Source organism: Sceloporus occidentalis, unplaced genomic scaffold (assembly GCF_023333645.1).
Source record: "Sceloporus occidentalis isolate IW3139 unplaced genomic scaffold, rSceOcc1.0.p SCAF_9, whole genome shotgun sequence".
NCBI classification, from domain to species: domain Eukaryota; kingdom Metazoa; phylum Chordata; class Lepidosauria; order Squamata; family Phrynosomatidae; genus Sceloporus; species Sceloporus occidentalis.
Genome location: NW_028316989.1, coordinates 32294430 through 32309201, shown reverse-complemented (window position 1 = coordinate 32309201; position 14772 = coordinate 32294430). Strand labels below are relative to the sequence as shown.

At 39.2% G+C, this 14772-nt stretch overlaps 1 protein-coding gene across 1 annotated transcript in view; it reads left to right on the top strand.

Annotated features, from left to right (window-relative positions):
- Nucleotides 1-14772, top strand: part of IREB2 (iron responsive element binding protein 2) — a 33501-nt gene that overhangs the window by 2235 nt on the left and 16494 nt on the right. The window contains exons 2-7 of the mRNA XM_089538567.1: nt 2842-2931; nt 8252-8417; nt 9309-9446; nt 10715-10930; nt 12239-12308; nt 13177-13360. Coding sequence (XP_089394693.1) covers nt 2842-2931; nt 8252-8417; nt 9309-9446; nt 10715-10930; nt 12239-12308; nt 13177-13360 — 864 coding nt within the window. The remainder of the gene's footprint in view (nt 1-2841; nt 2932-8251; nt 8418-9308; nt 9447-10714; nt 10931-12238; nt 12309-13176; nt 13361-14772) is intronic.

Here is a 14772-nt window from a genome sequence, read left to right as displayed (position 1 = left end):
GGTTTCGACACAAACAAATTACCCAAATCAAAGTACACAACAACCAAGGAAGACAACAATATACCCAGCAACCAAGCATGGCAGGGGAAAGGCGAAATCCCTCTGTACTCTTGGTTTCTGTGTGCAGGGCACCAAACAAACACATTCTCACGCATGAAAACCAAAAAAGCAAGGAGACTGACATTTCTCCAACACATTCAATACAGAAAACATAAGTTTTCTATAGCAATTTTTCTGCTCTGTGATATGCATCAGTATGCATCAACTTCCATACATCCTTGTAGTTGTTTCCTTGTCTTAACTTTTGCCAATCTTTTTCTGCCTTCCTCCACATTTAACAAGGACCAAAGGGTTTTTAGGATCCTTGACAGGTTCAGATCAGGAAGTAAAGAGGATATGGAAAAACAGATCCTGCTCCTATTAGTCTTTTGTCCATATGCTCCTCCATTCCTCTGCTAGTTTGCCAGTCCTGTCTGGTGACAGGAGGTCTAACAGAGGAAATGGAAGTGATCTTAAGACCTTGTTGGCGGGTGACTCTCTTTTCCTATATCAAATTAAAAGCCTTCAACACCAAAATAATGCTGATTATCTGCCTCAGATATTTATTTCCAGATAGCAGCATGACTAAGAATGTTTTTTTTCAGAGATTCATTGTCAGTCAGCATATGAGAGGAGAGTTTTAAAGGAAAGTCTGAGTTATTCAAGCTTGGGAACTCAGCACAGTTATGAAGGGCTTAATAGTGAGCGGAGTGACTTTTGCCTCCAAGGAAAAAGGTGTTTAGTTTATGCTTACTCAAATATTGTATTTTAAAATACATATTAAGATACTATATGTATTTGAACGCTTTTTTAAAAGAATTAAGCCTTGGCTCAAAAATCTAAGCTGTGGTCTAAAACACACTGCAGAAATAATCCAGTTTGACGCCAGTTTAACTGCCCCATGGCTCAAGGCTATGGGATTCTGAGAACGATAATGTTGTGAGACATTAAGCCTTCTCTGTCAGAGAGCTCTGGTGCCACAATAAACTACAGTTCCCAGGATTCCCTAGCAATGAGCCAGGGCAGTTAAAGCGGTCTCAAACTGGATTATTTCTGCAGTGTGTTTTGGACCTATTAATAATGTAATGGTAATATTGTTTATAGATGCATAACCAGACTTGTATGGTTACTGTTGTAAAGAAAATTAATCCTAATATGTATAAAGCATTGCAAGGTATGTAAACGCCACTTAAACTGTAATCAAAGTATATAGCTTATATAATAAAAATCACATACAGTATAACTTCTGGCTCTGCAGGTGCTTAATTTAATCCCCGATAGTAAAAGAAAGGTTTTAGGGTTTTTGTTCTTGATGCTCCTCTTAATAGTCAATGACTGTAAAATAGCATGGTGTCAATTCAGGAGTTTTATGTTTTTCAACACACCTAAATCCTTGAACTTAATAATTTAACTTTTAAGTTTCATGGAGCATGTAGAGTACATTTGAGAGGGAGGGAGGAAAGAGAAACAAAGAAAGATGGCTTACTGTGTTCAATCAATCTTTCTTCAGATACATCTTTTCAGGATTGCAATCAAAGTTTGTTTGACTTGAGGTTATGACCTTTTTATAGAGTACTCTTATTTCAGGGTGGAGAAAATCTCCTCCGCTAAAAGGCAGCGTGGCCTTTTCATTCCTCCAGATGTTGTTGCTTCCCAATGTAGCTATTGTATAATTAGAATTGAGAGCTGAGAGGATTGTAAGAGAATGAATACATTTAATCTGCTACAAAATAACTAAAGACAAAATAACTAAAGACTAAGCTACTCTAGCTTGTACTTAGAATTGTTTACTTGACCCTTTAAAATCTAGTACAGTACAGTTATTGTTTACTGAGTAGTCACTTGGAATATTGTACTGACATAAATTGGAGCATGAGAAAGCATTTTAGGTGTGTAAAGCCACAATCCAAATTAGACTAATTCATTTGTAAGCCACAGTGGCTTCATTGTCACATAATGGTAAACCAAGGTTCTCGGATTACCATGAGCCCACAGCTGATTTTGCTGCTTGCACACAAATATAAACAAACCAGAAGTGCTTAGCTTCACTTTGGATCTGTATGCGCGGTTATGGTTTGTTGTTGGCTTGCAATCCTGGATTGCCTAAGAGCAACAAAACAGAATCAAGAGTGCAACAAAGCATATACATTTCTGGTTTAGTTACCCAGTCTCACAAGCAAGTGAGGTTGTTTATAACCAACACACAGTTGGTCCAAAGTAAGCCAGGAACCCTGGCTAACATCTATGTCTGAATGTGACCAGTGGATGCCTTTGGACATAATGCTAAATTATAGTTTAGTGCTCTGGGAGGTAGAATTGCAGGACAGAAAACATCCAGGGGCATTTTCAGTTACAGTTGTTTATCAAAAATGAGAATCTTATACTTCCTGCCTTCTTTTGTTCATATGGTCGCGAAGTATTCTTGACCATGGATGCACTTTGGATTGGTGGTTTTCAGCCTTTACAGGCCAAATTTCAAGTCCTTTCTGTGCCCACATGTGCAGCTAGTTCTATACATGTTTACATGGAAGCAACCATAGTTCCAGTGGATTCAAAGTAGAAAGCAGAAGATTACCATCATCTACTGTATACATCAGTTCTGAAGTAAGTCCCACTGTTGTCAGTAAAGCTAACCTGGCAGTAAAGGTACATAGGGCTACATCCTTAACAGTCTGTCATGCATGGCCTGTCTTCCAAATCTTGGTGTAAATGAACACTTAACTTCTCTTTTCCAGTCTTAGCGTAGATGAGTACATTACTGCATTATTTTATGAACTGCTTGTTATCTGACTTGCCTTTCAGACTTCCTGTTCCAATATTTAATTGAAACATTGGATGACAATACAGACAAGAAGTTCTACAATGTTGCTAAACTAGGAGGCACCAAATATGGTATGACTTTTTCATTGATTCTTTTCTGTATGTGTTATCTCTTTGTAGTAAAGTATGGTACAGGTTAGTATGAACTTCTGAGTTGAGGGGATGTCTGAAATGTTATTCAAAATGATTATTCATTTAATGTATACTGTGTATTTGTTATAACCTGAGACCTGTTCTGTGGAGATCAATGGTATTACCTTTAATGGGTAAAGCTAGTGATTTAAGTCACATTCTGGACCATCTGGATAGTACATAGGAGCAATCTCTGGGTCTTTCCATGCCGCTTTCAGAGGCACTAGTCATGTGATCTTTGTTGTTTTGACCCCTTGACCTCTCCTGCCCCAGTTTTTCTGTCCAGCTTTGTTGGTTACAGACTTTTCAGGCCTCTCACTGCTTTAGCTGGAATTTTGTATGAATCAGAGCACAGAGTTTGACATTCCTCATAGATCTACTGCAGTGCAGCCTAGTTATAGCCCTAAGCTAGTTAATTGTCCTGTAGTTGTGACTTGTAGTCCAAAGGGGAAGGCAAGGCTTTTGAATATATACATATTGAGGATCTGTCAGGACTCATGAGGTCAGTAAGCATGTCTTTCAAGCAGCTCCTCTTAATTTTTGCAGGACATAATTACAACAGTGTTTGGTGGACTGTAACTTCTGTCCTTTACTCTGGCCATTCTGCACAATGTCGCAGAATTAGGCTGTAAGCATCCACACGTTTCCCGTGGAGTAAATCTTGTTAAACTCAATGGGGCTTACTTCTGAGTAGACATAGATGTACACTCTTGGGTTGTAATCATGAACATATCCACCGGTGGAGCCAGTTTCTGAGTAAACAAAGAGTGTGCAGAAGCTTTTTTATTGACTAAAATTCTGGGTAGAAAAGAAATTATAGCTTCCTCTTGGAATTTTACTGCAGCTGATTCATTACATAAGCACTGGAGCAGGTTTTAATTCGCCTAAACTGCTGTTTACCTCCTTGTCTCATTTAAGGGCCTGGGGCAATGTTCAAAATGCAGTATTTGTGGATGTAGTTTAATCTTATAAGTCTCCTTTCCCCATAAGCAGCCATTGGATAAGCAGCTCCCAGTGAAATACCTGAGGAAAAGGGAGGGACACAAGTTCAATTGCAGGCTTCAGTCCTTCAGATACATCCCCTCCTAAAAGCTTTTCTTTCCCCACAAGCCTACTAGAGCTCTATTATCTGACTTGTTTTGTTTAAACAACTTGGAATGTTAATACTTTCTTTCTGGTTAAAAGTTGATGTGTTTTTTCCAAATTTTACAGAATAATCCTCTGTATGTTTAGTAAGAAGTTGTGCTGAGTTCACTGGAATTTGTGTCTAGTAAGCATGCATAACGTTGTAGCCTTGTTTTTATCAGTTTGTTCAGCCTGGGTGCTGGTGGCCTGCAACGGTTATCTTGTAAAACAAGAATGCAAGCAATTTCTGCTGTTCATGACATTTGAAAAGCAGATTTATAAACATCAAAATATCTCAGATGTAGTACTACTTTATAGTGGGTCCCTCTAACTCTATGATGCCTTGCAGGATAGAACCAGGATGGGAAGAGCTGTGATGGAAGGAGACATAATTTATGACAAGAACTTAAACTAGGCAGAGTCTTAATGAGATAAGGGAAATGATGAGATTCCAGAAAGAAGCACAGTAAGCAGCACTGTGATATATTGGTTAGATTATTAGACTGTGCTTTGAAAATTCAGGTTCTGAGCTAGTCCTAAACTGCCTCAGTATGTTGTTGTGGGGATAGCATGGGAATGAGGAGAGCAATGTACACCATCTTGAACTGTTGGAGAATATGGAATGTAAATGTAATGGCCCACGTCAGACTTTGGAAGCAGAATACAAGACCTAGGTAAAAGGGTCAGTAGGTCGAACATAGAGGGATTAGTCTTCAGAGATTATTCTTTTCTTTATAGGAAAATCAGTAGAGAGAAGACACATGGAAGTTCGGCAAAACTAGAACAATGCCAAAGCCTAAATGAACCCAACTAAAGAGTTAGTAATCCGACATGGAGTTGCTGACCACCTGGTTATGAGCCTGCTGTGTCCTTCCAGAATATTGTCTGCTACATCAGTAGTGATTTAGGTTATGGTCTGGCTGGCCCATGAGGAACAAAAGTGCTGTCTTCTAGCTATTAAAACCTACCAGTTGCTGCAGTTTCAAGAAACATGAAAACTTTAGTTACTGAACTATAAACTTGTGCAGAGAATTTTTTTAAAACTGCCAAGATCAGGATTCTGATCATTATTTTAGAATAAAATTATTGTGACTAATTAGGAATTGGCTAGATATATTTTAGGGGAAAGCATGCATTGTGAAAATTCGGGTGGAGTAAACTTAATTCTTTTTTTACTCAAACGTTCTGCAGGAAAGACAAGAATAGAGATAATTTCTTATACTGCTTGGCAACTTGAACTGTTAAAACAAATTTGCTGATTCATAAGTCGATTTCTATTTAGTAGCCTTTGGATGAATCATGTAATGAGGGGGAAATGACACCATCTGCCTTGTAAAACACAACTAATTTAAATTATACTAGTAAGCCCTGTAGCAGCAATTAGCTTACTTGCTGTTCACTACTATGATCTTTGGAATAGTATATAAATAAAACAAATTATTATTATTAATTATTATTGTGTTCCCCAGAGTTGGAAAGCATGTGTGCCCATTAAACTTAGTAGGTAGTGCTCTTAGCTTCACTGAGCTCCTATATTGGCACTTATGATCATAAATTGTTGTTAACTGGAATAACCGCTGGATTTGAGATGCTCGTTTGAAGTTGCTGTGCACATCATATCCTTATTTTATGAGTACAGAATTCACCTTCTAGAATTCCTTGCTCTTATAAGAGAGTATTGCAGTGTTCATAATGGTATCTCAAAAAGCATCAAACCATCCTGGAATGAGAGGCTCCAGCTGAAAGCAAAACAGAGATTAGTTCTCAAATGAGGAAGAGGCGCCCTGAATATTATATACCTTCAGCTCCCAGAAAACCCAGCCAGCATTGCCAGTAGAGAGAGATTCGGGAAGTAGGAGTCCAAAAACCTCTGGAGCCAATGTTATTGGGAACCATTGGTTCAACAATGTTGTCTTAGTTTGCATTGTTTACAAATAAATTTGTATATGTTATGATAAAGTTGGCAGCAATATAAACACAGTTATCCTGTGTTGGTGGCATCCAGTGGTCCAGACACTGGTGCTTTCCATGCTGCACTCTAGAATGGAAATTCCTCTCTGCAGAAAGCCTTTGGCAGGGCTGCAATGGAAGGCAGGTCCTATATGTAAGCAAGAGTGTCTGTCTTGTTCTGATTCTAGTGAATGATTTGTGGGCCAGGCTTTCTATGTTGCCTTCAGGCCAAACTGAAGAAGTAATAAAAAGGAAACACTGTGGAATCTTTCAAGAGCTGGGGCTGGTCTTTGACCTTGTTTCCTAAGTCTCCAGGGAGGCCCTTTCCATTTTCATGATTGCAGCTCCATCCCACCTTACCCATAAAGATTTAGGAAAGCATTCAGCTCTTCCAGTGCCTTTCAAATTGTATCCTGGACACACTTGGTTTTAGCAGTAACATGAAGTCCCTTGGTTAGGCTTATTAATTAGGACAGGTCATTGCAGAAATGTTTCCCTCTCAACATCCACATTGGTATTATTTTCAGGTGGAGTCATGTGGTTCACTAGACAGCAGTAATATCAATAGAGAATACCTGCTTCTCAAATTCCATCTAGCCTTGGGTAGCCTGAAATGTGGGATTTTGGTTTGAACTCTTATATGTCCGTCCAGTGTGCACTAGGCTTGTGTATTTTTTTAATGAGGAAGAGTGTGTTAGTTTGATTTGTATAAATATCAGTTGATCAGTCCTGTGTAGAAACACTTTATAAAGTTGTGAATATGATTTTGAAGAATCGGTCTATCACAGTTTCCATGCTGTTTACAATAAACCCATATGATGTGGTAAACTACACTTGACTAACCAAGAAATGAAAACCTATCAGTCTGGAAAATGCAAAAAGGATGGACATGGGCTCCCTCTCCTTCCCCTAAATCCAGTGTAGCACTTGTAGGTGGAATTTTTGATATCTCTTCCTGCAGCCCTCTCTTGCTGTAAGTAAATCTGCTTCAGAGAGGTCCCATTCCCCAATAGGCAAAAGTTGCAGGGCTGCAAGAGAGAACAGGGAGGAGACATTTGTGGAGGCTTATTCCATTGGTCCAGTGACACCCCTGGATACTGGCCCTGGATTATACTCAAACACAAGAAAATGAAAGCCAAGAATATCAATGTGAGTATATTAATACTTGGATTAATTCAGGTCACGGTTCTAAATTATGCTAACAGTAAAATCAGCCCAGTTTTGATCATTCCCCATTTTATATATAATGAGGAAGAAGTGCTGCTGTTGTTGTTGTGTGTCTTCAGGTCATTTCTGATTTAAGCCTACCCAATAGTGAACCTGTCACCTGTATTTTCTTAGCAAGACTTGTTCAGAGGAGGTGCCATTGCTTTTCTCTGAGACTAAGGCGCCTTACAGACGGGCCTAAGCGGCGCTGTCGCGCCAGGAATACGCGCAAGGGGCGGCGCTTCCGGACACGCCTTGCCCCTCGCGCGTATTCCGTACGGCAAGATGGCGGTGCCCTATACAGACAGGCGCGGCCATCTTGACGTAACGGACGCACAGCGTCCGGACGTCTAAACCCGGAAGAGCCGTCGCGAGTGCGCGCTTTGGCACTTGTGGCGGCTCTTCCGGGTTGCCGGAAGGAGTGCAATTTCTGCACTCCTTTTTTGCAGCGCGGGGGAGTCGCGTGGTTTGGCTGCTGTGGCTCCTCCGCGCTGCAACCGGCAGTGGCCCAAGACCGCCCCTTTTGGGCGGTCTGTAACGGGCCTAAGAGTGTGCAACTTGCCCAAGGTTATCCTCAGGGTTGCAATACCTGAGCAGGGATTTGAACTCTCATCTCCAGAATCATAGTTCAGTGCTCAAAACTACTGCACCACATTGGGTCTATAATGAGCTATACTTCACTTCTAAATGGTAGAAGCTACTTTCATATTGGTTGAGAATGTTTGTGACTCTGGCCTGTTCTGTCAGATGGCCACTCTCTCCAGTCTCAAGGGTAAACCAGTCTTTCCCAACCTCCTCCTATCTGGTCTGAAGACTGAACTTGGGACCTTCTGCATGCCGTTTGCTGTGGTAACTCCTTATTTGATCTGATGGTAGAAGCAAGAGTACTGCTATGGTAGTCTTGGTATTGAGAGCACATACAAAAACTACTAGTACCAACATCTTTCCTCAACCAGTCCTGTTCCTTATCTTTGTGCAGATATCCTGCCTTATTCCATACGGGTGCTGTTGGAAGCTGCTGTTCGTAACTGTGATGGCTTCCTAGTCAAAAGAGAAGATGCTATGAACATTTTGGATTGGAAAGCAAAGCAGAACAATGTTGAAGTGCCCTTCTGTCCTGCCAGAGTCCTCCTCCAAGACTTCACGTAAGATGCATTTTTCTTATTTTATGTTTTAACTCTAATTAGTTCAAGCAGTATGGGCATTATCTAAAAGTTCAGGGTGGAGTCTCCACAGGGATTAAATAGTCAGGCATTCAACTGTTCATGTACATTTACACTGGCAATGATTCTGCATAATATCTAGTGAATCTCTATTTAGAAAAAGTGATTGAAATAACAGAGTAACTTAATGCTGCTCTGTAAGTATCTCAGTGTGCTGACCTATGCTGACCTATGTTGAGAAATATTTGAATATGTTCCCATACAAAACTGATTTTTATATTCTGTCTACATTTACATTTACACCTATATGTAAACGTAAGAAATTATCTTACACTGAGTCAGAGGATTGGTTTTCCCCAGTTCAATACTGTTCAGTATCTGAATAAACCATTCCCTGTATTAATATATTGGAAAAGAAAACACATGTTCTGCATAACATCTCTGTGAGTATGTACCTTCAAGTCACCTGCTCCTATGGTGACTCCATGGACATTGTAGGGTTTTCGTAGGTAAGGAATACTCAGAGGTAGTTTTGCCACTTCCTGCCTTTGCAACGTAGCCTACAGCACCTGGTATTCATTGGTGGTCTCTCATCCAAGTGGTGACCCTGCTTAGCTTCCAAGATTAGACAGGATCTGTTGCCTTTAGAGTGTTCAGGCCCTGTATAACATCTACTGCTGCATTAGTATCAGAGCATGTAAATCTTTTGTGCTATAACTTAAAGAAATTCAGCCAGCATGACCCAGCCAGTTAGAGTAATCTGGGGGTTGTAATGCAAACATTTTTTCCAAGCACTGGTTCGTACAGTGTAGGCCAATTCACCTGGTATGGCAGCACTCAGTTAAAGATGTCAAAATTATTCCCTTTTGTCAGTGGAATTCCTGCCATGGTGGATTTTGCTGCTATGAGGGAAGCTGTGAAAAATCTTGGAGGAGATCCTACAAAAGTCTATCCTGCCTGCCCAACAGATCTCACTGTAGACCATTCTTTGCAGATTGACTTCAACAAATGGTACTTATTGTAAACTTCATTTAGTTTTGTTCAAGGTTTTTAGGGGTGGGGTGGGAGCAGGGTAGTACAATGTGTGTTCTTCTGTGGGTAGTAGTCTGTGTTGTTGGGGTTTTTATCCATACTAGAAAAGGATGCATACCATTTATTTACTTGTGAAATTTATGTCCTTTCCCTTACAAGATATAATCTTGAGTAGGTCACAGAAACCAAATAGCAATAAGTATGGGCTCATCTTGCATAGAGGCAGAAATGGGTCACACCCTGTCAGTGTTAAACAATCCTCATTAAATTTATTCAATATCTATCATACTTTCAGTAATATTACCTTAAACGTCCTGCACTATGACTTCATTGTCTCCATTGGATCACTGTGGGACATTTTGAGGTGTTGAGTTGGACCTGAAGAGTCTTTAAATACCTTAAACAGAGATGCATATACTTTAAATATTACATGCTCTCTTCTATTCCATTGACATATCTTCAGTAAACAAGAGTATATGTATACCTCAGTTGATGAAGCATACATTTTCTGGCATTACTTCTTTAAGAGAAGATTCCATTTTAAAAGCCTACTTCAACCAAAAAGTCTTTGCCTGCTAGTGAAAGGAGAACAGGGAGGGAAGCAGCCTAGCCTCTCACGGAAGGAAGTTCCAGAGGATGGGAGAACCCACTGAGAAGGCTCTTCTGTGTCCTCACTAAGTGAGCCTGTGACAGTGGCAGGACTGAGAGAAAGCCCTTCCGGTAGATCTTAAGATCTAAATCTGAAAGATCTAAAAATCTTTACAGCTTCATATAGTGAAATATGGTCTTTCAGATAGCCTTGACCTAATGCCTTAACCAGCACTTGGAATTTTGCCTGGAAATGAACTGGTAGCTAGTGAAGCAATTTTAGCAAATGAGTTATGTGTGCTTTTAATTGTCCTCAGTCAGCATTCTATTTGTGGCATTTTAGACCCACTGAAGTTTCTTAATGCATCTGAGGAAGTAGACTTAAGTCTAGGAAAGCTCATGCTGCCAACTTCTTTCTTTAATTATTCTCAAAGGTGCTACAAGATCTGTCTACATACTGATAAGAAATAGGTGCTACTGAAGCTGTCTATATTGTGTGTTTACCATACTGTGAGCATTTCTTGTATCTTTGGACTTAAAATGCTTTCTTACTGTTTAGTGCTGGGTTTTTAAGATTAGTTATTTCACATTCAATTGTAACTGCATAACAAAAAGATATCGATAAACTATATATAATCTTCCATTTCATTTAAAAAAAGTGCTATACAGAATACTCCCAATCCTGGCGGTGGGGACCTGCAAAAGCCAGCCTCAAAACTTTCTCCACTAAAAGCCCCTCGGAAACTACCATGCAAAGGCCAGAGCAGCTGCAGAGGGCCATGTGATGGAGAGTCAAGGCGTAATGTGGGGCAACTTTCCATGCAGATTGAGAACACACCTCTACTTTGTCCTTTTCATCTTCAACCAGTGCCTGAGTAAGCATGCTTTTAAAAAAAATCTCTGGCTTTTAAGAACATCTTTTGTTCTGCAGATTGGAATTCATGCCATCATGATAACTGGCTTTTATTTCCTCTTCAACAGTGCATATGTTAAGTTTAAATTGGAAGTGAGCATCAGACAAAATTTCCCAAAATTATGAACGTTTTTAAGCTTCTAGCTTACTTATTGGTAATCCTGCCAAAAATAATTGGCTGGCTGATTGACTTTAGGAGTCCAGCTTCAGATTACTTTCCACACTGAATGCTTGGACAGACAAGTAGATTTTTATTCTAAAGGCTGTTTCAACTGTGTAAGCTCTTTGTTTGTTGTGGATGCATGTGCTGGTAACATACACATATTGTGCCGAGTTTCTTTACATTAGTCATTACAGTTGGCCTTCAACATTTGTGGGAGTTAGGGGCACAGCTCACTGCCCATCTCACACACTAAAGGATGGTCACACTCAGTCTAGCAAACAAATTTGTTAAAGCCCAGATGATAGCGTAGAGTTGATCTTCAGAACATCACACACACACTGCTGAGAATTTTTTTTCTCTTTCTTAGCACCAAAAATAAAAACCAAATGCATTCTGAAGTGAAACTGGAGAGAAATATGCTTCAGTTTTTTAGGAATTTAAAGAGAAAACTCTACATGGATTTGTTCCCTGTGCTATTTACTTAGAATTCTCCATCAAACACATGTTCAAATACATAAATACAGAATGCTTGACTTGGATTTAGCAAAAATTGATATCTCAAGGCTCTTGTTGGAAAGGCAGGATAGAATACCTCCAGGTATATATATGTATTTAATTTATTCTAAATAAGAGAAATTCCTTTAGTCTCTCACACACTGACTTGTTACCTGACTGGTTTTGTAATTGGCAGTAACAGGTCCAGATATGACGATAACCAGTTTTCTTATCACATAAGACATGAATGCAACACCTTGCTTGCTGGAGGTTATGTACTCTAGAAGTGACTGCTAGGCATCTTTCCTTAGTTGTGGTTTTCTGGGTTTGTAATCATATATACACTTACTTGGAAATGAATCTCTTTTAATTCATTGGTGTTTGTAGGCAAGCATAGGATTACATTGTGAGAGATTTTGTTTATGTTAAAAACTGAAACATTGTCACTTATAACAACAGAAACAGGCTTTAAAGCAGTGATTTGAGGATATAAACATGACTTTTGCCATTACATTGAGATAGAAAATGCCTGCCCCACTCTATTCAAAATGACTATGCTTGCAAGTATCAGCAAACTATCAATATTAATGTGTGCTCTGTCTTTGTTCTCAGGCCTGAAACAGTATTAAAAAACCAGGAGATGGAATTTGGTAGAAATAGAGAGAGACTCCAATTCTTCAAGGTATATTGATTTTAAGGTGGTCTAATACACCTCCCCATGGGTGGGGAATGTTTTTCATGTCAAGGGGTGAATTCATTTTTATGGGGAATGTATTTTGAGTGGGGCTACAGCCAAAGGTATAAGACCAAAAATACCAGCATGTTTTAATATAAAGGTCTTACTGTCTGTAACTAAACGTTTCAACTTCTTGGGCAAGAGACCTGTAAAGAGCTGGGGAGCCACCAAACTAAGGTATTATGGGAAAGGAGTGTGAACATTTGTGGAATCTCAGCATGCTGGATTAGGACCCCAAGAGGATACCTTCTCCGATCATAGAAATTGGGTACAGGCTGGTCAAGTGGAGATCTCTTTTCTGTATTTTAATTTAGATGTTTCAGGCAAGAGATTGAAGATCGGTTGGGTATAGGAATTGTTGTGGCTTCGTTTTTAAGAATATGCAGTTGTTGCCAGAGAGAGGTGGTAGCTTTTGCTGCTGAACATCACATTCTTGTTTTCAGTCTGAGTCCTAATGGTGATTGTGTCATACTTCAGGAAAAAGTGTAATGTGGCAACAAACAACCTTGCAAAGTTTTAATTCCTTCAAGAGATATTACACTTTATGTGCAGAGAATAAAACGATTTTATAAATAATAGTGTTGCTTTTTCTTAATTTGGAGAATATTTGCTGAAAGTCTGGATTTTTAAAATAATTTCAGCAATGCTTTAAAAATCTTCACTAAAAAGATATAGAGCTGGTTTATTGAGGGGGTGTTGAAGCCATTATTTGAGTACTCATTTGCATTCATGGTTTATATCACTAAATCCTTGCACAGTTTGGAGTGTGAGACACTGACATCTCCCTCTCTTTCTCTCTCTCAAAATAAACTAGTGGGGTTCCAAAGTTTTTAGGAATGTCTCAGTAATTCCTCCTGGAACAGGAATGGCACACCAAGTAAACCTGGAATACTTGTCAAGGGTTGTATTTGATGCTGAAGGCTTTCTCTATCCAGATAGTGTCATTGGCACTGATTCTCATACAACAATGGTGAATGGCTTAGGAATCTTGGGATGGGGTAAGTTTGCTGGAGAAGCTGTTCCCTTTTTTTAACTAGTTATTTCTGTAGGGTAATGTTTTGAAATGTAAATCCTTTATGTTGTTTCCAGCTTATGGCAACTCTAAAGCCAACCTATCACAGGGTTTTCTTGTCAAGATTTGTTCTCATGGGGTTTTCCATTGCCTTCCTTTAAGGCTTAGAAAATGTGACTTGTCCAAAACCACCCTGTGAATTTCCACGACTGAGCAAGAATTCCAACCTTGATGTCCTAGAGTCCAAATCCAACACTCAAAGCCACCATAACATACTGGCTCTCATTTTAAAAGACCTACAAGTTTCTTAACAGGAAGGTAGCAGGGTCAAACTATTGGTGTGAATATTATTTTCCCCTCATTTTAATCTCTTGGAGGGGTGTGTGTGTGTGTGTGTGTGTGTGTGTGTGTATGTATATCACTTCACTAATTCTAACCTGAAAGCAAAAAAGATTCTTAATTATTTTTCTTAAAATGGTTTTCAAATTAATAATTTTAAAACAGCGTTATTGTATATAATTCTGGACAAGGATGGGGAATGCACAACCCACCAGATGTTGGATTACCATTCCCATCACTAGCTGTGTTGTCTTGGGATGATAACAGGTGCAACATTGAGAGTCATGCATTCCTTATCCAGATGATTTGAGCCAAATCTCTTTAGCATCCCTGTGCAAGTAGTACAAGGGGCCAGGTAAAGACACCGTGAGCAGCTGCTCCTAGAACAGTAAGAACTGCCTCTTTCTTTCTTTTCAGAGAATTTAATCATTCTCTTTATCTGAGATGTTGTTTGAAATTTGATTCCTCTTTCTGTCTTTCTTTGGGTCTTTTTACATGTTTTGTCTTTAACTGCTCTTAAACAGGCACTGACCATTCTCATATTAAAATTGAAGTATAATCTTTTGCATACGTTGGTCGGCTATAAATCTACATATAGTGGACACCTGTACAACACCCAGTTTCAACTTTCTAAAGGATGTCTCTCAGACTCTGGATTCCTTACATACTGTTAATACAAAACTGGCCAGTTTGTATAGATTCCAGTTGAGAGAGCACAGAAATACATACTGTACTTGTTAGTTAACTGAGGGAATGTAACAGACAATACTGCATGACATCTGGAAACCAGGGTGGCATAGAATATCTGAAATATCTTCCTGGAAGATATTTACCTTTTATTTTGCTGTTACTGATGAAAAGTAAATTTTAGTTGAGATAAAATCTGCCTGAAACAACCATTGCAGAGTTTGCTGAAGACGGAGATCTTTCTTTGTTTCACTAAAGTAAAGCTGAAAATTTTATCAGCAAATTGAAAGGTATACTCAGCTTCGATTTCAAATTTTGACTATAACAAATACAGAAATACCCAGCAAGCCTGGAAATCTGCTATTGTGGGAT